Below are 21,621 nucleotides of genomic sequence, written 5' to 3' on the forward strand. Positions count from 1 at the left end.
GATCTCGAGACTGTAGCTCAGTTTTATGTCAATTAATTGATGTAGAATAAAGTAGGTATACTGGATCTGGAAAGTAGGTAGCTGGAAAGTTAGTAGTCTTTACCAAGTATGTACTCTGTGTCAGGACTGTACATATTATTTTAGCTCGAAAGAACTCGAATCCAGAGCGGTAATACCAGTAAAAAAAAAATTATACTCTTTGGTCAGGAAGAAAAAGTTAATTGATTGTGCTAACTGCTATCACCTACGTTTTCAATAATTCCAAACAAATAAATAAAATAAGTTAGTAGTTGAGTCTCAACTATGTTTACATTGTAAAAATAAAGTACTTATTTTGTTCCGTCTTTAAAAATCCATTTCATTTAAAAATGGCTACCGTTTTCGATAGTCCTTTCATTCGACAACGTTTGCATCGTCTGCGGCATCGTGATTTTGACTTGGATGAAGATCAGAGATTTGGCCGATGCGATTGCACGAGCTATTCATATTTTGTACTTTCCATGGTCTTATTTTCTGTGGGAACGGTTATAACAGTTTTAGCACTGGGCGACGCTGACGGATACATTTTGAGTAATTTGGGGCACATGTGGCTTGTAGGCCCTATATTTATATGTTCCGGAATGATGGTAGCCGTAAAGAGCATGTTATATTTGCGAAGGAAAAGTGTTATACAAATGCTGCTTCACCAGAGAGCGATTATCAGGGTGAGTATTGAACAAATCTTTCCTACTTAACTGAATTTAAGTATTGTTGTCATCTGTAATGTAATGTTTTTCAAGATATCATTTTGTGGCAGTTAAGTGAATAAATAGCCTTAACCCAAATACAAATTCGCCTTATCAAGCTTCAATATAATTTGCACAAATAATCATGTTTAATTAAGCTAATATTGCTATTTACTCATCATGCTATTAAGTTCACTGTGTGATAGAAAAGTCAATAATGCTACTTTCACTAAGAAATATCTACCATACCTATCTAAGTAGTATGTTTTGGTGACTGCAAATGGTGATAACTTAATGACATAAATAGGATTTACTTATTAAATATTATTCAATTATAATTGGCAGATTCTGAGCCCAAAAAAATTTTGGAGTTTTCGTATACTCTTCTCACTAGTGTAATATGAAAAGGACAGACATGGTTTGACAATTTTAAATTTAATACAGAGCTGTGAAACCTCGTGATTTTATGTGCCAGTCGCGAGCCAATGGTTTGAATTTGTAGCGTACACTAAAATTTAAAGTATTTAAATGTAAGATTCATGTTCCATCCTTTTTTAGTAATATTAAAAATAAGAGGATCCATACAAAGGGTTCTGTGCCATTAGATAAGAAAAAAGCACTTCTAATTTTTTATTTATTTTCATGGCAGGTATTTTGCAATTCTTAGTATGTTGTGTTTTTACAATGCCAATAGAAATACACATTCTGTAAAAATTTGAACTCTCTACCTACATGGTTCATGAGATACAACCGGCTGACAAACTGACAGAAAGATGGCTTAGTGATAGGATAAATCTAAAAATGATACAAGTCATGCTTATCTTATGAAGGTTTTTACTGTACGTTAGTTAATCCATGTCCTTAGACAGTTCCTGTGTAAAGACCTCGAAGATTACATATGTAAAGCACCAGTAGAAATAACAAGTAGTTTTACATATATGATGATAAAATAGTTCATAAAAATGGACTTGCTAATGAGTGAATGATACTTTATTTATGACTAATACAGTTACAATAACTGTTTACTATGACAGTAACTTATTTAAAATTTACACTACTTGTGCCTCTTTATATGTGGCACAGTGAAGTATAGAAATATTTTGTATGCCCTATTTAATATAGCATAACCAAATTTTTACATATTATAATATAGCAGGGCAGTGTACATATTATATACCATCGCACACATCTTCAATTCCAATCAGCTAATTGTCACTTCTAATCAGCTAATCATGGCCACTGCCTGTGCACCATGACACAGGAAGACAATCATTTCCAATTCCCTGACATGATTTAAACAGATGTGTTTGTGGCCCCTATTTCTGAATGACAATAATTATTAGAAAATAAATGCCTTTTATGCTTTGTTGTCCACTGTATGAATGACAGGCAAAAGATGCTCTTAGTTATTATTCTGAAATAAAGATTAACTCAAACACTGCAAAACTTATTTTTGTCATCATGAAACCATTTATTTTTTACAGGATATGGCCAGTGCCCAAGCAGAACAAGCATACAGTGGTCAAGTGCCTCGAACAGCATCCAGTGCTACCCTACCGCCTTCATATGATGCACTTATTTCAAGTACTTCTGCTAAACCACAACCGTCCAGTTCAGAGCCTCCACCTCCTACATATGATGAAGCAATGTACCTGATTGATGATGGAAAATATAGTTTAGAAAATAAAGGTACAGACAGCTCTAAAGAGGAAACTAGTGCACAAACAGGTTCTAACAATGATGTTAGTAAACTGTGAAAACATTATGTAAGCTATTTAATTGCAGCTTAAGCTGTGCAAGTGAAACTTAATTCTTCCCTTTGTACTTATATTTTCTGTGTGCTTAGTCAACATTTTTATAGTATTCTCAGATGTGCCTAAACTATTGACTTGTTGGCAATATTGTTACTGGTGTCGTTAATTTAAAATTGTAAGGTAGTGTAGGTTAAGTTGTACTTGTGATTTAACACTTCATTTTGACTGACTTGTAAGTCTGTCTCTTAAGGCTCAGTTTACATAGGGATGGCAGCGATGCAATGTGGCCAACAGCCGGTCATGGCAGATTTGTGTTGCTGCAAGAGGTCGCGCATGGCCCAGTGGGCAGGACAGCTAAAAAGTTGCAAGGCTGATATTAGGCTATTACGCTGGAAGTGCTCACCGCGCTGCTGCCGGCCGCTGCTATCCTCGTGTCAATTAATGAGACTAAATGCGTTAATATTAGGTTATTTAATAAGATGTAACTTTGTTTCTTTTAGGGCTTGCTTTTCGAATAAATCGTCTCATAAAAAGTACCTACAGAACTATCTCAATATATTATAATACTTTAGGTATCAACGATGATAGTTATATAGCAAGTAGTATTCACATTCAGGTCATTCTTTAAACAATATCATAAATCATAAAAGGAAAATGACTATTATATTTATTAAAAAAAAGTTACAAAAAGCCAGCAAACAAGAAAAGGAATAGGTAATTTAAATTCTGCTATAATTTTTAGATTATCAGTGCCTTTTTGCGTCAATTCACTTCAAAATTAAAATGTTTAGTTTTATTTATCTGTTAGCCCTAAGTTATACCCAGTGTAAAATATAATCAAACTGAATAATGTATAGATTGAAAACTGTCTTAGATGCATTTTACCTATTATAAGCAAGATAATAGAGATGAATTTAATTGATGTATTATTATTCCATGTGTGCAATTTCTGTCTAAGGTAATTTGCATTTGTAAACAGTGTTTTTTTTTTCAACATCTTAATATTACAAGCTGTATATATAGGTTCCTATGCGCGCAAAGTAATCTTGATATACATATATGTATTAGGTCACTAGGTCATGTATATAATATAATATGTATGTATGTATATAATATACTGCTATGAGATAGTAACAGCTGAGTATTCTGAATAATCAAGAGTTATCTAAGACTTTGTATGTCTATGTTCCATGAAAATCAAAGCTTTTGCTATCTTATCAAGCAAACATACAATACATTACAAATAAAAAGGTATAAGGATACAATTTTATTATTATCATAATTGTGATCAGGAATATGCACTTAATTATTGTAAAGACTGAAGCATTTACACTTTACATTGTTGGCAATTTATAAGGAAACATTACTTTTATTGTACAATATAATGTTGATCTGAGTTGAGATATTAATTCAAAGTATGTAGATGATTATAACTATATTTAAAAAAGAAATTCTTTCCCATTGTGATTTTTTTATATCCATCTAGAATAGTTTTATTATATCAGGGGTTTTACACTTTTTGTTTTTATTAATCAGTGTATATTACAAATGACTGCACTGTAATTAAGTTACTATTTAAATAACATGTATTATTGCTAATTTATTACATTTTTGTAAACATTTTATCTAATTAGGTATGATCAATTTTTTCAATTGGCATTTCCAAGGCAGTTTAAGGGCGTTTATGCACTCATTCCTATTCAATTGGTATTAGTTTTCGTAAAAATCCACCAAATATGACTGTGTGCACACACATGCGTACGTTTTGTATGGTGGCCACTTTTAAATGTATTTTTACGAAAACGAATAAATAGAATACGATTCAGTGCACAAACGCCCTATGGCCAAAAATTCTTTGGGAAACTTATGTTTTAAGACCTGAAATGAGTGATTTGTGAAAAACTTAAATTTTACTTTTTAAGTAAGTCATTTTTTGTTATGCTTAGTCTATTTGAAGGTATGCACAGTTTAGTTAGCTCACAACCTCCCCTGTGCCTATACCCTGAAATAAAACATTTACTTTCTGAATTTTGTTTTATTATCTTATAGTTAAATTATAACTAGGTTAGCCTTCCAAAGTATTTACCTCTGAAACATACATTTGTTAGTTGAGGCCATTGAATTACAAATATATCTGCAAACCACTGTAAAATTTTACCAGATAACGACAGTGTTCTCACACGACAAAAGCTTTCAATGAAAACTATTCTGCAATCCAGTATAAAAATACATCTTAAAAGGAATGCAACCAAGCAAATGGGTATACAAGTGCCAGGACCGTTGCAAAAAATAATGTCTGGCTTGAATTTACAAATTATAGGTACTGTATAGATGCTCGCATACAATGTAGTAAACACAGATGAAATGTAAGATTGCTTGACGTTTCGACTTCTCGGGATTTTATAAATGTTGTAGTCAGTTGATTCACGTTCTTGATCAAGTATTTTTACTTCACTACTGGCATCATTCATTGCCATGATGTACATCCGTGGTCGATACTTTTCCGCGTCTAAATGTGACATAACCCTTATCAATTCCGTTGTGTGACCACCTGATCCGATACAGTAGACAGTTTTCAAACTATTGTTTTCACTGTTTAGTACGCAATATCCTCTAAATATGTTGTAAATAAGGTATAATGCTCGGACTGTAATAGTCAAAATAATTACAACACCAAGTATTAATGCTAATTGTAATAAGTTTGACATTTTACAATTATTAATGTTACTGATTAATCAAATAAAATACATTTCTTTGAGATAAACATGTAGTGATTATTTTTCACTTTGTTAATTAATTCCATACCTACAGGCTTTTACATTACACTCTCAGAATATAGCCCTCTTCAAAATCAATCAACAATGCCACATCAATGCAAATTGCATGGGTAAACAACAACAACACAGACAACGAATCCGAACAACAATATTGACATTTGACGTTTCATAATGGATACCAGCATAAAAAAAACCGGCCAAGTGCGAGTCAGACTCGCGCACTGAGAGTTCTGTACTAGGGTATTTTTTCCGACATTTTGCACGATAAATCAGAAACTATTACAGTTAAATAAAAATCTGTTTTACAATGTACAGGTAAAGCCCTTTCATATGATATCCCACTTGATATAGTTAGTTATCTTACTCTGAAAATTAAAAATACTATTCATGAAACAATTTTTTTTTGTGTTGATGTTTTTTGTTTGTGTGATGTAATCACAAACTCGCAGTTTTCGGATTTCTTCCTTTACTTGTGCTATATGAGCTGATATGATCTACCTACGTACCTGTCAGACATTACTGTAGATCAACGGGAAGCACCCTATAGGTTTTTTTGATAGATACGATAATATATATGTACAGTTAGACAGACAACAAAGTGATCCTAAAAGGGTTCGGTTTTTCCTTTTAAGGCACGGAACCCTAAAAAAACAGTACGATCCAGCCAACTTTTCTAAAAATAAATAAATCCATATGAAAAATAAATTAAATAGCGTTTTCAGATTCCAGAATAAGATAAAGCCAAAGCCAGACGAGACTATCTTTTTAAATTGGCTTTATAGCTCTGGATTCTGGGTCAAACACAAGTACTTGTAGTAAACTTTGTACTCCTACCTTCTGCAATACAGGTATTTCCTAGTGCAGAAGGTAGGAATCTCAATCTTGATATGTAACCCATGTATAAGTATCAAATAAATTATTATTATTATTATTATTATTTTATGCCTATGAATTATGAGCCACGGAGTCATGGTATCGACCAGGCGGCTCCATTGAGGTAGAATGACACCTGCAATGTCACAATCACAATAACCTCTGATTGGTAAACGTTCACTCACTATTGGCTACAATGTATTGTTGCAACAAGAATACCATAAATTCAGCCAATCACAACGATTGCGATTGTAATGATGGTCGATGCAGGTTTTTCGAAATCGACCTACCTGAGGACTAAGCTATTATTCAATGTACTCTCTACTCTGTGTATGGAGCAGATATAACTGGTCTGTGGTATGGAGGTGTTATCTGGTATCAGGTGGTATGGATTCAAGAGCCGTAAAACCAGTTAATTAAAAAAAAAATGAGCTGTGGCTGTGGTCAGTGGTCACTCACTTTTGTTTCTGGTCGGTGGTCACCATAGAGATACTCATACTTCATACTCATGAGCTTGAAGTTTGAATTGAAGTTTTGCCAAAAAAATTAAAATGGTAAAGCTGATGTGCAGTAACGAAATTGGGGCTAAGGATTGCTAATTATGCTAGATTTAATGATTTAAATATACAAAGGAACCACTTATTTAACGTAAATACACTACGTAATAAATATGAAGATTTTGAATGCTATTGGTTTAAGCGCTTTCCAATTATTGTCATGTGTTTTTGTTGTTGGATATTTCCTGGGGGTACTAAACAATTATTTCAGTGACAAAAACAATTATTGTGCTATGACTTACATGTTTGAATATCCCCAATTCGTGGTTAGTAGGTACATAATATTCTTGAAGATATAATTCGTAAGAATCTATTTTTGAATTTTATGTGTATGTTTTAGCGAATATCTCTCGAAGATAATAAAATATATCCGCAATATGGACTGTTTGCCTACAGTGAAGGAAGATTTACAGAAAGGGCAAGAAGAATGTGGTATGACTATATTTTAAAAATTATTATGTGTAATATAAATATTTAAGTACATTTAAAAAATGACTTCAGATTTTTGAAATTGCCTTTAATTGACTCCAGTCTTTAAAACAAATTTTATTGATAAATATGACACTTACCCCAATTTATCTAAAGACTTCTATTGAAGTGAAGAAGTGAAGTCATTTGTTCCTTTTGTGGGGTTGTTCTGTTGCTGTAAGGATACTGTGTTCTAAATGGGTAAATAATTTAATTGAACATTTAAGTACCAGTTTTGAGATACATATATGCTTTTAGGTTTGATGGCATACCAGTACTGTTTCTGCCAGGAAACTCAGGCAGTCACATGCAAGTTAGGTCAATAGCCTCTGTGGCTTTGAGAAAGGCTTTATCCCAAGAATATGATTACCACTTTGATTATTTTACAAGTAAGTATTACATACAGTAAAGTGTGTAAAATTTGAGAGAGGACTTATATTTATTACTTGTGTTAACTGTAATATCAAAAGTAGGTACATTTTACCATATTAAACACTTGTCCAAACTGTTGACACAGTAAATATGAAGAGTCCTTTCTCAAATTGTTTGTATTACTAGCTTATTCAGCGACTTCGTCCATATGTCCTACACAAATTTGAAACTTCTATTTTACCCCTTTATTGGTTGAATTTTCAAAAATCCTTTCTTAGTGGATGTCTACATCATAATAGCTATCTACATACCAAATTTTAGCCTGATCCGTCCAGTTGTTTGACAGATCAGTCAGTCAGCTTTTCCTTTTATATATTTAGATAAACTAGGTGCTGCTATGTATCTATCCAAGTTAGAGTTTTAATTCACTTTAGTGTTTTTCAGTTAGCTACAATGAAGAGCTGTCAGGATTGTATGGAGGTGTGCTTCAAAGTCAAACACAATTTGCATCAGCCTGTGTAGCAAAAATTCTTAGTCTTTACAAGAATAATAAATACACCAAAACTGTACCTACTTCTGTTATACTCATTGGGCATTCCATGGTATGTAATATCTAAGCAGCATAAAACAAACTTTTCTTCCATTTGTCTGTATATTTGTTCATGCGGATTTCAATACAAGTTTCAGGTTAATTTAGAACATTTCAATAATATTGCAATATTTACATGATGTGATCTATAAATAGGTAAACACATCCATGTGAAGCTAGGCAAAATATCTTGTCTTTAATAACCCATCGCCAGCCTCCTCTCATAATGCTAAGAGTGTAGGCCACCACACTTGCCAAGTAGAGATTGGCAGACTTTACACACCTTTGAGAAACTAGTGTTTGTTTGTTGGTGCATTAGTCTGGGAAGGATCCCAAAGTCTGGATGAAAGCTATTTCTTGTTTCCAGCCACTTCTACAATGTCTTTGGTCAAGTAAGTTATGTAAGTAATAGGTATGCTTATTTTCTTTCAGGGTGGCCTTATAGCAAAACGCCTTTTAGCTTATCCAAGTACAATCAATACTACGAACATAGCGATTACACTAGCAGCACCTCTAGAAGCTCCCGTTGTAAACTTTGATCCTGTTATAAATGATTATTACATGCTAATCAATTTAGAATGGGAAGCATATATAAATAGACATGAGGAAGTAAAAAGGAAGAAGTTTTTGATCAGCGTAGGTAGTGGGCCTCGAGATGTTCTGATTCCAGCTGGTCTGACTTCATCTAATGACAGCCAAATAAGTGCATTGGTAATTATAAGTTTATTATTGCTATTTAAGTATGAGTTTTCATAAATTAATTGTTTACGGCTCTCTTATCTTTCTCCACAATATTCTGGCACAGATACTCACAGTTTTTTAGGTAGCGTATGTCACTTTCCAGGTCTTTTCCAGGTTACACAAAAAATCACATTGATCTATTGTGATTTGTATTTGTATTTATTTATTCTTCGATTTAGACTTCTTCTTCTTCTTCTTCTTCTCTCTGGGCTGGTTTCCGCACTTAAACGTTTCCGTCTATTGCCCCGACGTTTGTGTATTGTTGTGCGTGTGTTGCCCCTCCCCGCCGAAGTCTTCACTCCAGCCATCCAAGCTCGCTCCAGAAGCCAAGTAGACCGCCCAGGTTGCCGAGGACTTCATGGAGTGAAGTTGGGGAACCCAAATGGCGTTCTCGTTGTTCTGCCACGACCATGCACTCCAGGAGCACGTGCGTCGGCGTTTCATCGACCTCCATGCAGGCCCTGCACAGAGGACTGTCGGTAACACCTATAACGAAAAGGTGTTTGTCGATTTAGACTTATAAAAGTACTTACGATTAAAAGTAAACCTACAAATACACTTTCACGTTTATACCTAGTATGGGCAGTGATTGTTGCAAGAAACTATTTACTTAAAAAATAATTCCACAGGCCACATCTATCCCAGGCGTATGGGTAACGCCAGACCACGTTAGTATGGTGTGGTGCAAGCAGTTAGTGATGGTAGTCAACAGATTTCTCTTCGATATAGTCGACCCGTTAAGCGAACAAGTAACCGATGACAGTTCAGTGATGCTGACAAAAGCTGAACAGCATTTTCAGGTACATATGCTTTTTTTGCAGGATAGGCTTGCAATTGACAACAATCATGCTCAATGAAAAGCAATGATGAGGTCTTGGTTAGAGCGAGGTCGCGCATATCTTAACAGGGCTCTCTCCATCACTCGTTTCATACAATCGTAGTTCCAATTTCATTTGAATATTAAGCAACCAAAGTCCATGAAATTTTGCAGACATATTCTAGAAACTAATATCTGTGTCTGTGGTGTTTTAGATTTTTCTAAAAATATGTAGTTGTAAAATTACAGGGGCTCAAAGATTTGTATGTAAATTATTAAGACCGCGTAACTTTGAAACCGAATATTTTAACAGAAATCTGGAAAACCACAGACATAGATATTAGTTTCTAGAATATGTCTGCAAAATTTCATGGACTTTGGTTGCTTAATATTCAAATGAAATTGGAACTACGATTGTATGAAACTAGTGACGGAGCGAGCCCTCTTAATGTATTTTTTAAATACCTACATGAATAACAACTGAAGTTGAGTTATTATTCTGTCATCAGAATTGCTATATTAGTAATTCTGATCACAGAATTACTAATAGATGTAGAAGTGGTAATTTGTTAAAGGAGCGTGATGTTTCCGCTACAAGTGACATCAACAATTTAGTTTAGGTTGCTTTGTATGCTAGAGATATGTGCTTTCGAAGTATTTCTTTCCCAACCATTTTGAGTCACCAACAAACATGTTTTCAAGAACATTGGACATTCAACTCGAAAACGTTTTCAAAAAACATCGAAATTCAATTCGAAAACAGTTTCGTTTGTGATTGGTTACTGACTCAAAATGGTCAACGCCCACTGAGATTTTGTCACCGTCATTTGTATGGGATCACGTAACAGAGACATTATTATACTTACTACTAACTTCTTTCCGTGGATAGAGTATAGTAAGTGAGTTAGTGAGGATTACTTTGATTATTTTAAATAGTCAATAAAAAATATGACTGCAATAGTGAAATCAGAATTCTCATACTTTCAGTCAAATCGGTCAATGATTTTAAATCCAATGATAACACGTAAAAATGTGACGATGCAAGCTGACGCGTTCTGGTACGAAGATAACAGACGAATTTATCAAATTTCCAGACCAGAGATCGACAGGTATGTGGTCTTCTTATCATTTTTAACATAATAAGTTAATAAATAAATAAAATTATAAAAAAATATTTCAGACTGAAAGTCCATGTACAAAGTTGCTACTAATATTACAAGTGCGAAAGTGTGACGGCCTGTCTGTCTGTTTGTTACAGGGTTTATCAGCTTAACCGATGTTGACACAATTTGATAACTTGCTTCCCAGAGATGGACATAGGCTACACCCTCACCTCTCATCCAATTTTTTTGCCATCGAGTCACGCTGTTACTAGTTGCAACCCTTTTGTACATTAGTATTCCCAACGAGTCGCGCTGTAGCTGTAAGTCTGACTCTATGGAAAAAAAGTTCAATGGATTTCCAACGAGTTACACTGTTAAACGATTGGGTGTGACTCATTGGGCACCCACCCTTTTTATCGCGGAAAATCAAAGAAATCCCACGAAAGTTTTAAGTTTAAATCCACGCGGATAAAGTTGCGGGCATAGTTAGAAATATATAGCGGACATGGTTACAAATAGAGCATTATTTATATCCAGAACATATAATTAATTTCCCCAACATAAAGGTGGAAATGATGTTATAGGAAAAACACCCAAATAATACTCACAAACGTTTACTTGTATATGTATTGTATGACGCAACAAGTTAATAACGTTACCTATCTACTAAAATAAATGCTAATTATGTGTCTGGAGAAATGCCAACGGGGATTGCATTCATATTACCGCGCGCGTAAAACTTGTAATCGACATAAATAAACGATTATTAGTTTTGTAGTTGTATTCTTCGATTGGTATTGATTTTAGAATTTAGATTTGTATTTGTATCTACCTAGAGACACTTATAATATTATAATATTAGGTACACATTTATAATATTAGGTACCTACTTATTGCATTGAATTATGGATTTTTTTGTGTAAACGTAAATGTATAATGTTTGTGTTAATATAAATCACTCAGGTACTTTTTTCCCCAGAACAACTCATTTAATGATAAGGCTCGTCAGTTTTCCACAAAACAGATTTGTAGCCGTGGAATCTGTAAACGTTCAAGATAAAGATTGGATTTTCGGATGCAATGCGAAAAATGTCTACCATTCCTACAGATATTGGTAAGTATTCGCAAAAATGCGTACTACTCTTTAGACCAATTATGAAAAAAAAAATCTCCATCAGAAAACTCTCTCTTGTTTGAAACACACCAATTGCGTATACGTGACACGTGCGTAGTGACGCGCGTAAACCCCTAACACACCTGGTTACGCATACGTCCATGCTTTACGCAAGCGGTGTGCCATGTTTCATACAGTTCCATACATTACAACGCAATGGTACGCGCTACGTCTACGCTTACGCGCCTTTGTGAACGAGCTATGACTGACAAGTCAGTGGCAAAACGTCCGAGGTATGAGTGACAGAGACAACGCTCTACAAAGCCAAAGCTGCCGATTACTTCTTTCAAAATTTCTATGTACCCGCCGGGTTAGTACCCAGCTGTCTACGTCCGTTAGTGATGACGTATGCACGCCAAGGGGATGTCAGAAATTTGTTCAATGAGAATAATAGAATGCGCCCTCTACAAACATTTTGTACTTGATTCCGCAAACCATCAGTTTGCTTCAGTATCAGACTCTTGGTGGCCAATTTCGAATTGAACTCTGAATCGCCTTAGCGAAATTTACGGGGTTTGACGTAGTTTTTTCATCATAAAGTTTTCTGATACATACATTCTTATAATATGCGGCTGACTTGTGCTATCTCATGAAGTTTCTATTTTTCAGCAAAGAAGCGACATCGCTAAGTGAGCTAAGTCGCTGGACGGGTTCCGTACCAGAGTTTGGCAAGAGGAAGTTAGCCACTGTAAACCTCCACAAACTGATGGAATTAGAGCCCGAGTGGACGCATGTTATTGTTAAAGTATCGCCGACGAAGAAACCGGTAACTAAATTTTCTGTTTAAACTGAATAAAATCGCAATATTATAAGTTGATTTAATTAATAAATCAGTTAAAAATTAGGACACTACTATCCAAAGCTGAAAAAATAGGCTGCAAGATAAGAAAATTCGATCAACTGGCATGTGAGCGATTAAAAACAGAGTGGCTCAAAACATTCAGTTCATGCTGGCAGATTTGGCTTTGATCAATATCGTAATTTTGCATGGAACTAATGACCTTGATAAGATTTAGAGAATTCAATAAGTCCCTACGGTTTATTTTAACCATACTCTGGGTTGGCATGTAGATTGTAGTCAAGCACCAATTTGAAATAGTCGAAGTTAGTACATTGATTCCATTAGAGACCATATCCTTTGCATCATGTGGGAAGTAGAGTTAGCGTGTAAACATAGTGCATGTGCAGCAAAGTGGATGTAACCACTAGACCTAGACGGTCACCACTTTTAATAACAAATTAATCAAAGAATATTTTTAGGTCGTTTTAAACGTAGATATAAACGATCACGCATCACGACAAATAGATGTGAAACTACCCTCGGATCTGTCATTCGGCAAGCAGATAATAAAAGCTGAAACGGAAGCTAACAGTTTGTACTACGAACTGATTCTATCCGACTTGAGCGTGATCCATCAAGCGTACTTGTTGTATGTGGAGCCTACGAGCAGTTGTCAAGAGGCGTCGTATCATGTGTCCGCAGAGTTGCACGTCCCTTGGGCGAAGAATCACGAATACCATCATTATTTTACGTAAGTATACGAAATACTTCGAGTAAGAGAAATGCCCCTATAGGACATTTCTTACACCCTATGGGTGAGCCCGCACTGCAAAATAAATCCGCGTGATGTTTTCTCACGGTTTATAAATGCAAAATAATTCTACGCGATTTTTTTCTTGCAGTTTATAAAGTAAAATCCTCGTACCTACTGTATTTTATTTATGACACACTTGGAATAAAATTCCACGCGATTTAAGATGAAACCCGCTCTGCGAAATGAATCCTGAATTTTTTCTAGCGTATATGATTCGTTTACTGAAACTTACCTTAGTGTGCGTTTCTACTAAAGCTTAGCGGATCGGAGACATACGAAAATCTATTAAACACGTCTCCGCTCCGCTCAGCTGGATTGGAAACTGTGAACAAAATTCCTCGTGATTTTTGTCAGTTTCTACCCAGTTCATGGTGCACAAAAATTACAAAATATTCTCGAGAATTTTGATTGCGGTGCCGCGGCTTTTGCCGGAAAAATACATATTGCGGAATTATTTTCGCGCGTTTTTTCGTATAATTTACTATCATAATTTTTCGCAGGGATTTAAAAAAGTCACCAATGAAAGTACGTTTATTCAAGAGTAACCCGAACGTAACATTAGGCTTAGACTCGTCAGAAAAGGCAATGATAACACTTTTATTAGATCCAAAATGTACTTTTAGTATTAGGTAAGTAAACTACTGATTTTGTATCCTATTTTTTTCTGATTTAAGTATAAGGCCGTGATTACACCTGTAAGTTTTATTCACATGATTAATGTCCATCTTTACTTAGTTAGTTACTTACTAGTTAGTTAGTTTACTTAGTTAAGTAGTTGTCGTAAGTTAATCACGTAAGCTACTCACGTTAGTAAAACTTATAGCTGTAATCACGGCCTAATATTATAGTCTCGGTAGAAAGAGCATTCCGAAGTAGTGGAATTACGATTTAAAACATGAATACTGAATACAATTTGTTTATTTCTATTTATATAGTACTTACCGATATTTCTAACTGATCGATAAGGATCGGTTGGAAATATCGGTAAATAGACATCTCGATTCTTGAATGTTGTGGTATTTACAGGCGTTACTATGACGTTAAGAGTTACATACGAACGTATAGCCTTTTGATTTAAAACCGTATATTATGTTTAAGTTATTTTTAAATTCGATTAGCCTTTCAGAATCTGGAGAGTAATGTTAGTATCTTTCTTTACAGTATATCGACTTCCTGGTACTACCGCCTAGGTCAACTGTCGCGTAACTATACGCCAGTTCTAGTGCCTTACGTAGCGGCTATAATACTGTTGGCCGCTCGGAGTAATATACTGCACTTGAAAGAACATGGTACTTGCGTGTCTATACATAGCGCCTTGATGAGTGAGGGGGTTAAGCCTTATTATGCATTGGTTTTTGGAAGATTAGGGTCTATGGCGTTAATGTGAGTGGACATTTCTTTTGCTCAACTACTTAAGAATTGGTAATCTACAAAACTGAGTACGAAAAAATTACTTACGACACTACAAAAAATTTGGAGTGTAAACACAAAATGCCTTGATGATTAAGCCTTATTATGTTTTGGTGTTCGGGAGATTGGGGACTATGGCATATATCACATATTTTTATTCGCCTACTAAAGGATTAGGTTTTTATTTTTGTAGTCCGTAAACCGACTACGAAAAACTATTTACGGCACTACAAGAAAATTGAAAAACGGACGTTCGTCCGATAGAACACAGAGCACTTGCGTTTCTGTACATAGTGTATTGTGTGTTATGTTTATGAATTGGTTACGAAAGGATTAGTTGTCTTTAAAACCTACCTAATGCAATTACAAAGTTTGAAACTTCAACATTATAGTAGTTTAGCGGTGAATCTGAAATACGAAAGTTCATAGGGTCATATTAGCAGTAAATTTACACTTCGTTGGAGTGGAAAGGCCAAATAAACTGCTTCTAATTATGTTTACAAACAAATTTTTCTTTTTTTTTTGTAGTGGCATAACACAAGAATTTTTTTAAATTTTATTTTCTGTGCAGGTCTATCCCATTCTTTTCCTTTCTCTTTGAGAACGCCAGTTGGAAAAACTTAGAACTACAATACTTCTCCCGGTCGTTGTTAGTGTTGCCAGCGTATATGACAGCGTTGGGAATCCTTAACATTTCCGCCGCGGCTGTGCTCGTTGTGATGGTGTTTTCGTCGCAGTTGGCACACCGGCTACTGTTTAGGTAAGATAATAAATTGAACCCTGTTCATTCGAATCCAGCGCTTGAAGACCAGTCTTTGAACGTGCATATTGCCAGTGACGATATTCATATCAGAGACATGGTTTCGACTATGGGCCTCTTGAAATCTCAGCGATTCAGCAAGACTGGAGAGAGAGATGACATTGATATAACAGAGCTATACATTGAGAGATGACATGACATTGTTATTACTGCATCTTTTAATAAAATCTGATTGATCTGCTTTATTTTGGTGAGCCCTAAGGGTGGTATTAGTATAAAAAATGTTCTATAAATGAGAATAGTAACTGCCTCGTTGCCTCTAACTTTTCGTAAAGGCGTACACGTATTTTAATTGTTTGACTTAGGATAGTGTGGCGTGGCGGCACAGGGTTAGCTGAGAAAATGGCAGCCGGTCTGCAAAAAGTTCCTATGGTGGTGAGCGCAGCGCTAGTCTGCGCGGTGCCTTTATCTTGTGGTGCAGCTTCTCTAGCCGCCGGCGCGGCTTTTTACGCTTTCGTGGTGAGATATTCTTTTTTTATATGAAACGAAAAACTGACTGACAGACAATCAACTTACGGCTCAACAGCTGGGTCTAGAAACTTGAAATTTTGTATGTTTTCTATCACATAGACTATAAAAAGACTTCATATAAAATCTGGAATATTTTTTTTAAACGTGAGGTAAATTCGTCATAGATACCAGTGGCCACAGTGGTTATGTCAACGTAACTTTAGATTTTTAAAAATCCTGATTTGATTTTCCAGAATAAAACTCTTTGGTCTCCAGTTTGTAAACTATCTCTGTAATTTTTTCAATATTTTTGTTGAAATCAATTTAGCAGATGAACCGTCTAAAGGCAACAGACAGAGACACGTTGCATATATAATATTAGTATGGATTAATTTATTGCAGCTTTCTAAAATGTATGAGGAGTATCTTGAGGATTATGTATACAGATTGGTGTCAAAAGTGGCAAGCAAAATGTGTCGATTATTTAAACCAAAGAAAGATTCTACTAGAACTATTCCAATAAAAGATGTACAATCTACTCAAACAACTACCTCAGAAAATGTCAATGATAATACAATTTCTCCAGAAGACACTAAAAATGGTAAGCATGTCTCCATCCATGTTGGTTAATTTAAAACTTGTTATATTTGTTACTACCGACTGCCTGTAGCTTCGTTCTTGAGGGTTCTTTCTACATCTAATAGGTTGGTTAGGCTGGATGTTGATGAGTTACTGTGTCAGGATTTTTATTTTTGTATACTTAGGGCCGATTTTTCAATCGTCAAATAACTTTTATCTAAAGAATTTTGAGGCTTTGACAGACTGTATAGGAAATCTGTCAACACATGAAATTAATTCATGAGTTAAAGTTTATCCAGCAATCGAAAAATCGACTCTTAGATGACTCTCACTTTTTTTTTAGAAAAAAATGACAGTACCTTATCAGGCAAGAATGATAAAACTGAAGATGAAAGATCTGTTGATACAAAGGCTCTAGTATCCACGGAACAAGAAGAACCCAAGGAAAAGTGTGACAATGAAACTAATAATAATAATAATATTGACGAAGACTTGAACAATATAAACTTTCATTTGATGTTGTTCTTTATGTGGATGAGTGTGGCTATAGTTAACATTCCTGCATTACTTACATGGGCCCAAAATTTCAAGTAAGTGCATTGAAATTATATGAAAAAATAATAACAGTCTTCAACTAGGATTTGCTTATCTTTTTGAGAGACTATGATATCGTATGGTTACCCACGACTTCGTAAGCTCGTACATCTTTCATCGTCTTCAACATTCTTCGTGATAGGGTTCCAGATTTTCACTATAATTGCAATCAGCTCTGTCTTAAAAGAATTATTTCATCAAGATTTGGCTGGGCAGATTGGCCTGTCGTCTACAGTTCTGATTTTACACTATAATATTATTGGTTTGTAAAAATAAGTTATTTTTTATAACAAAACATTCAAATTAGTTTTTTGTATTATTTTATAGGTACAGCATGGTTTTGAAACCTGATACATCGTACCATACTGGACTTGTTATGTCGGCTTGTTCAGCAGTTATCTGGCAAATGAATGGCCCAAGAAGAAATTTGTAAGTAATTTGAAGTTTAAACTACACAGTAAACAGTCAACCAATAAAACAAAATGCATTAAATCTGAGGATGATGTGGTTTTTAAAATCTGTATGTATAAAACGAAAAGCTGACCTACTGCCTGACTGATCTATCTACACACAGCTCAAACTACTGGACTGATCAGGCTGAAAAGCATGCAAATAGATTATGATGCAGATATCTAAGAAAGGATTTTTGATAATTCAAGCCCTAAAGGGGCAAAACAGGGGTTTGAAATTTGAAGGGGTGGGCATTTTAAAGATTGTGAAGTTCTTTTAAGGGTCTTTTTAGAATTTCTCAAATCTTTCAAAGTAGGCCATACAATAAATTATATGCAGAACCTACATGCACAATTTTAAGTTTCTAGACCCAATTGTTTGAGCTGTGTGTCAGTCAGTTTCTCATTTTTAGTTTGTTAATTTAATATTATGATAAGTTATTTTTTTCAGGAGACATTATGAAACAGTATCAGCATTACTTTTCACAATGGCTGTGTTTATACTAGCCTTGGGACCATTTTCCTTGTCCATTGTCAACTATGGTGTAACATTTATGTTTACAATTATCACAATACAACAATTATTGGATACTGAAGATCCTGCTCAAGAAAATCATACCAAAGAGCCTGTTATTAATATTGATGCTGATACTACTAGTACTCTGCCCTCCTCAAGCTAAAACGTCGTTAACCAACATTTGGTCAAATTTGACTTTTTAACACTATCTTACTCAGAATTTTTTTTTCTATCGACCAATCTAACCGGTATTTTCCTAGCTGCTGTAGTTTTTGATATAGCAATATGAAGAACGTCGTTAAGTAACTACCTGTTTATATAATAACAATACTTAAACGTATTTAACTAACATTGCTAGTCTAAAATGTCTCTAAGCGGCGTTAATTTTTATTGCTACAAGGTTTTTTTCTTAAATTCCATAGCTTAAATGTCTTTAAACGAAAATGCTAGACTAAAATGTCTTTAATCACACATAAACGCGTTACAGTTCAGTTATATTTTGCAAAAAAATATTCTTTCCTAGACTGAAATGACTCTATCCCGCAATACATAACTTAAATGTCTCTAACTATTCCCGCATCTCGCCAGGTTGTAACTTTATTGTGAATTAATTTAGTCATTAGTGCGCCTGAGTGCGCCTGCGAGAGCTTTCTGGAGTAGATGTGGCACACGGGCTCAGTGTTTTCCCGCCAATTTTGTCACGATGGCGGACAAAATATCGAAGTAAATATTTGTTTTTATAAGAGCGCGAAACATGCATTTGAAATTATTTATAGTTGCAGCCATTTAGTGTTCCGTTTTGCTACAATCATTATTTATATTTATATTAATGGTTACTATTAAAATAAATCAATAATGAACTAGCTACTAGTGGCAGGAACAACAAAAAGACTCGCCGTAAGAGGCGTGTCTTTTTGTCGTTTCAAATATTTATTGTAATACTGCAAAAGCATTTCATGTTTTAAAATTGTTTTTTCTATGTGTATAAAATGAAGTAGCTTTTCAGCAAGCAAACAAACTAAACTAACTAGCTAAACTACACTCGGCGTCACAAAAATCGCACCTATCTGAAAATGAGGCTTTAACCTGTAATATTACCAAGCCTGTACATCTAACCCAAACAGTATTGATATCAATGCAAAGAACGTTTAAAGACCTTTTATCAAACAATAGTTACATTTCATAAACGATATAAACCTTCTGAATACGGTACGTCAAAGAAAATGTTGCAAAAATCCTCATTATAGGGACCACGACTTGTTTGAACTTCATGGGCTATAAAATGGCCAGTATAAGTAAAAAATAAGGGCATTCACCATCCAAACGTTGAAGAGGACACACGTTAACTCTAACCGCAAGAAAACTAACCCTCAAGATGGACACTACTGCTGAAGAAGCTGCTCAAGTGGTTGCACTACTGCGATCAGGGGTGCGACAATGTGATGTGGCACGGCAACTTAATTTGAGTCGTTCTTCCGTGCAGCGGGTATTCCAACGGTTTCAAGAGACTGGGGGCTACATCCGGAGGCATGGATCAGGTCAACGATGCTGCACATCCGAAAGAGACGACCGCTTTATTGTGATATCTTCTTCGCGCAATCGACTCCTTAATGTCGTTGAGCTGCAACGGCAGTTCCGAGAAGTTCGCAGAGCTATAGTGAGCACGTCTACGATTAGAAGAAGGTTGCGAGAGAAGAAAATTGCGGTCCGCGTACCTGCTAGGGGTCGGAAATTAACTGCACAGCATCGCAGGGAAAGGTTGCAATTTGCCCGTGAGCATGTCAACTGAACCCTCGACCAATGGAGGGCTGGACTCTTCTCGGATGAAACAAGAGTATCTTTATTTTGTTATGACGGGCGAAAGAGAGTGTACAGAAGACAAGGCGAACGATTTGCTCAGGCTTGCATAGAAGAAAGAGTAGAATATGGCGGGGGGTCGAGCATGTTCTGGAGTGGCATGTCAATCGACGGAAAAATCGAACTTGTGTGTGTTTCCCGGACTGGAGGAGCTCGTGAAAAGGGATCACTGACTACTCATCGGTACATAACGGAGATTCTAGACGAGCATGGGCACTTTCGGACTGATGCTCTTTCAATTGTTGTAGTTACCGTTACTTTCATTGGAAAACCTCAAATATTTATAAGCAATGCTAACCTAAAACGTCGCTACGGTGCGATCTTTTGTAATAAGCCACATTTTAGTTTAGCAAGTCTCCCCAAAAAACGCTACTGTAAACAAATCATTTCTATTCTTCTAGACTAAAATGTGTTTAAATTACAAGAGCCGCATTTAAGTGTTTTGTTATTGATAGTTTTTAGGAACATAACCTAACATATAATGTCGTTAAAGTCTTTTAGAGTCATTTTACTTTAGAAATTATATAATTTTTTTAAGTTCCGTAAAAGGATAAAAAAAGTAAATGCAATCCAAGCCATAAACGTCTTAAAGGGTAATCTAACGACATTTTAGTTATGTAAATATAAGCCGTTGTTAGAAAAAATGCTAGACTAAAAAGCCAAAACTCTCCTGCTATAATTATTATTTATTCTAGGAACTTAAAAATACAGCTATTCGAAAGTGCTCTGTTTACTCTACATTTCTATAGTTTCAAGTTTTGTGTATGTTTATTAGTTATCAAATGGCATCATTTCTTTATAAATTCGCGCTTTTTTGATCATATCTCGAAACTTGGTTTTGGTAGTTAACGACACTTTAGCTTTAGGACGGCAGTACTCTGTCCAACAAAGAACCAGTGAAAGCTGATGAACCAAAAGAAAATATCACTGCAGAAAGTGAAAATGAACAGAATAAAGAAAGTGGATCTAATGAAGGAGAAAAACAGGAAACATCAAATGAATGTGATGTGTGTAATGAAAATAGGATATACAATATATTTAGAAATCTCAGAGAAAAACTTAGTTTTGGTGATAATTTATAATAATTCAATTCAAAGTTCAGACATATCAATGAATAATATAGATGAATTTTGACACAGAAATGTCTTGGAACATTCTTTTAGGTAGCAAATTGAAAATATGTTTTAGTAATTATGGGTTTCCTATTAAAAAGTACTAGAAAATGTGCTTTTAAATCTGTAATTTTTCAGTTTCCAGTGAGATTTTATTTTACTTAGCTAGTCACATTCATGTAGTTAATGTTGCAGTTAATAGTTTTTAGGATTTTTCGAATAATATTAGTTATAATAATTGTATTTCATATTTATATAATATGATCTTTCATTAGCCTAATTTTTTTG

At 34.9% G+C, this 21,621-nt stretch overlaps 3 protein-coding genes across 8 annotated transcripts; 2 read left to right on the forward strand and 1 right to left on the reverse strand.

Annotated features, from left to right (window-relative positions):
* Window positions 1-191: 191 nt before the first annotated feature.
* Window positions 192-4,507, forward strand: LOC123872004. The gene is made up of 2 exons (XM_045916109.1): window positions 192-704; window positions 2,210-4,507. Exons 1-2 carry the CDS (start codon window positions 369-371, stop codon window positions 2,480-2,482), a joined length of 609 nt encoding a protein of 202 aa, XP_045772065.1. The 5' UTR covers window positions 192-368; the 3' UTR covers window positions 2,483-4,507.
* LOC123872002 (UDP-N-acetylglucosamine transferase subunit ALG14 homolog) lies at window positions 4,144-5,374 on the reverse strand. Of its 2 annotated transcripts, XM_045916108.1 has the most exons (3): window positions 5,289-5,374; window positions 4,566-5,126; window positions 4,144-4,481 (listed from the first exon to the last, which is right to left on the reverse strand). In XM_045916108.1, exons 2-3 carry the CDS (start codon window positions 4,999-5,001, stop codon window positions 4,390-4,392), a joined length of 528 nt encoding a protein of 175 aa, XP_045772064.1. In that variant the 5' UTR covers window positions 5,002-5,126; window positions 5,289-5,374; the 3' UTR covers window positions 4,144-4,389. The 2 variants fall into 2 exon arrangements, with proteins under 2 accessions (XP_045772064.1, XP_045772063.1); XM_045916107.1 differs by having other exon boundaries at window positions 4,566-5,374.
* Window positions 5,375-6,635: 1,261 nt separating this feature from the next.
* On the forward strand, window positions 6,636-21,576 carry LOC123871996 (GPI inositol-deacylase). Of its 5 annotated transcripts, none has more exons than XM_045916095.1 (19): window positions 6,636-6,952; window positions 7,027-7,118; window positions 7,413-7,543; window positions 7,971-8,128; window positions 8,548-8,826; window positions 9,486-9,656; window positions 10,661-10,782; window positions 11,756-11,890; window positions 12,560-12,720; window positions 13,215-13,482; window positions 14,046-14,174; window positions 14,707-14,928; window positions 15,527-15,715; window positions 16,081-16,234; window positions 16,628-16,826; window positions 17,148-17,394; window positions 17,726-17,827; window positions 18,299-18,514; window positions 21,102-21,576. In XM_045916095.1, the coding sequence occupies exons 1-19, from the start codon at window positions 6,800-6,802 to the stop codon at window positions 21,301-21,303; spliced, it is 3,330 nt and encodes a 1,109-aa protein (XP_045772051.1). In that variant the 5' UTR covers window positions 6,636-6,799; the 3' UTR covers window positions 21,304-21,576. The 5 variants fall into 5 exon arrangements, with proteins under 5 accessions (XP_045772051.1, XP_045772050.1, XP_045772052.1 ...); XM_045916094.1 differs by having other exon boundaries at window positions 12,560-12,716; window positions 13,211-13,482; XM_045916096.1 differs by having other exon boundaries at window positions 12,560-12,716; window positions 13,211-13,482; window positions 18,299-18,503; window positions 21,094-21,576.
* The last annotated feature ends 45 nt before the right edge of the window (window positions 21,577-21,621 follow it).

Source organism: Maniola jurtina, chromosome 14 (genome assembly GCF_905333055.1).
Source record: "Maniola jurtina chromosome 14, ilManJurt1.1, whole genome shotgun sequence".
Taxonomy (NCBI): domain Eukaryota; kingdom Metazoa; phylum Arthropoda; class Insecta; order Lepidoptera; family Nymphalidae; genus Maniola; species Maniola jurtina.